The 2,591-nt window shown below is 44.0% G+C and overlaps 1 protein-coding gene across 1 annotated transcript; it reads right to left on the bottom strand.

The window, feature by feature from the left end:
• Positions 1 to 10: 10 nt before the first annotated feature.
• LOC110459882 (uncharacterized protein K02A2.6-like) lies at positions 11 to 2,293 on the bottom strand (the record flags this gene model as incomplete). The annotated part of the gene is made up of 1 exon (XM_021512351.1): positions 11 to 2,293. A coding segment is annotated over one exon (2,283 nt), but the record flags the coding sequence as incomplete, so codon positions are not given.
• Between the last annotated feature and the right edge of the window lie 298 nt (positions 2,294 to 2,591).

Below are 2,591 nucleotides of genomic sequence, written 5' to 3'. Positions count from 1 at the left end.
GGAGTATCACTTCCTTGTTCGGATCAAAATATGCAAGAACTGGACATGCAGTTATTATGTCTTTGACCCGGCAGAAAGCGTCAGCTTGGGGTTTGTCCCAGTGGAATTCTATGTTTTGTGTAAGAAGTACGCGTAGTGGGCTTGTCAATTCAGACAAGTTTGGTGCAAACTTGGATAGATATGTGACCATCCCTAAGAACGTTTCTAACTCGCTCTTGTTAGTCGGGGGTTTCATGAGCTGTACTGCTCTTACTTTGTCTTCTTCGGGTTTGAGCCCGTCCGCGGTGAGTGTATGGCCAAAATATTTGAGACCAACCTCAAGTTTGTCTTTATTTAGCTTGATTCCCCGTTCACGCGACCTTAAAAGTGCTTCGCGTAGGTTTTTATCATGCTCGGAGCGCGTTTTCCCGTATACAAGTACATTGTCAACTAGGGCAACGGCGCCCTCGAGGCCTTCGTAGCATTCGTCCATTTTTTGTTGAAATTCATCTTGAGATGACTTCAGCCCGAAGGGGAGGCGGAGGTACCTATACCTGCCGAAGGGGGTGTTAAATGTTGTGAGGGGGGACGATTCCTCATCTAATTTTATGTTCCAATACCCACTTTTAGCATCTAATTTGCTGAAATACTTGGCGCCCGAGATTTCAGGTAGGACATCTTCCAGGGTTTTGGTTGGGTAGTGGGGCCTTAATATTGCCTTATTTAGGTCTTTGGGGTCTATACAAACTCTGAGCTTCCCAGACTCAGGTTTTTTTACTACAACAAGGGAGCTAACCCACTCTGTTGGGTCTATGACCTTAGTGATTATTTCTAGGCTTTCCATTCTAGCTAGTTCCTCTTTTAACCCTTCTCTCAAGGATAAAGGGACTCTACGTGGGGGGTGTACTACAGGGGGAACACTGGGGTCTGTTTTGATGTGACATTCACCCTTAAGTAGGCCTATACCTTCAAAAACATCCTTGTATTCAGATAGAACTGTGTCTTTGTTAAGGGGTTGCGAGTCACTTACCTTTGACACAGGACTGTCAACACTGCATGTGTATACCAGCTTTATGAGGCCCAAATCGAGACATGGTCTCATACCAAGTATTGGTGTTGATTGAGTTTTGACTACATGGAAGTAAAGTTTCACTGACTTACCTTTATGCTGACATGTCAGCTGACAGCTGCCCAAGGTATCTAAGGTGTGACCACTGTAAGCAGATAACTTCTCGCTTGAAGGTTGGAGTTTACCCTGGTTCCCTAAAGTTTCAAACAAAGAGTTAGGCAAAATGTTGGCTTGTGAGCCTGTATCAAGTTTAAACCTAACAGGGACTTTTTTGGGTCCTACATGAAGGGTATAGAAAGCTTGGTTAGCATTACTGGGAGTTTTAATAGAATCAATGAAAAATTCATCATTTGAATCTGAACTATCTGGCAGAGCTTCCACATCATGAACCTTAGCACCCTTAAAGAAACATTTTTTTGAGAAATGATTGTATTTGTTACATGACTGGCATTGTTTGCCTTTTGCTGGACATATTGCAAGTTTATTGTGTTGGAACCCGCATCGTCCGCACTCAGATTGTCCTGATTTCTGCGCACTGCCACTAGAATGTCTCTTCATGTCACCGTTCATGTGTCCATGTGCTTGCTGTCTGCTCCCAGGATAGCTTGGTTTGTGCCCATTGGAATGCCTGCCCGCCCGGTGTTCGTTGGTTCGACGTTGATGCCCGCTCGGAGCACCTCTTTTCACACTGTGTACTTCTTGCTGTGTCATGCTTTTTAATTGTTGCTGTGAATATTCGTACGACTGCGCTACTTGGATCGCTTTGTCCAGGGTAAGTTTTTCTCCTTCGTTTATTAGTTTTTCACGCACCTTGTCAGATGAGGTGCCAAACACGATTCTATCACGAATCATCTCGTCGCAGCTTGCATACGCACAGTCTCGAGCTAGAACTCTCAGTTTTGTCACGAACTGTTCTATCGTTCCTGCGCCCTGGACTTCATTATTGAATTTGTACCGTGCAAAAATTGGATTTAACTTCGGTTGCACATACGCTTGGTAGCGATCGTAGAGAGTTTGCAGTTTTTTACGTGCTTCTGCATTTTCTTCCGTATCTAGGTCAGTCCAAGTGTTTCTAATTTCACGTCCCTTATCTCCGATCCACAGGAGAAGGTAGTTTACTTTAATTTCCTCTGCTTTGTCAGCGAGGGGCCCGTCAAAGATCAATCGCACGTGGCTTTGAAATTTTCGCCACTGCTCTGGTAGGTTTGATGCTTCCCAGTCAACTTTAATTGGGAGTCGGTATTCCTGATAAGTCCATTTTCACTCAAGTCTGCGAAGTAATGAACCTTTTGGCGAGGGTTTCGTAGTNTACGTCCTCAAAGCGAGGATAAGGGTAGTGACAAGACACACTTATGAGCAAAATAAATAACATCGACTACCATATATGTATTAATGTCTGATTAGCATTAATCTTCAGAGCTCAACACAAACACCGTCAGTGAGTTCGCCATGTTTATTCGGGTCTCCGCGCCCGGATGTAGAGCACGTGTGTACTACATGTTACATAACATATAAATCAACATACGGAGTAAATCAACATATG

Source organism: Mizuhopecten yessoensis, unplaced genomic scaffold (assembly GCF_002113885.1).
Source record: "Mizuhopecten yessoensis strain PY_sf001 unplaced genomic scaffold, ASM211388v2 scaffold10255, whole genome shotgun sequence".
Taxonomy (NCBI): domain Eukaryota; kingdom Metazoa; phylum Mollusca; class Bivalvia; order Pectinida; family Pectinidae; genus Mizuhopecten; species Mizuhopecten yessoensis.
The sequence above is the reverse complement of the archived record's forward strand: the minus strand, read 5'-3'. Positions and strand labels throughout refer to the sequence as shown.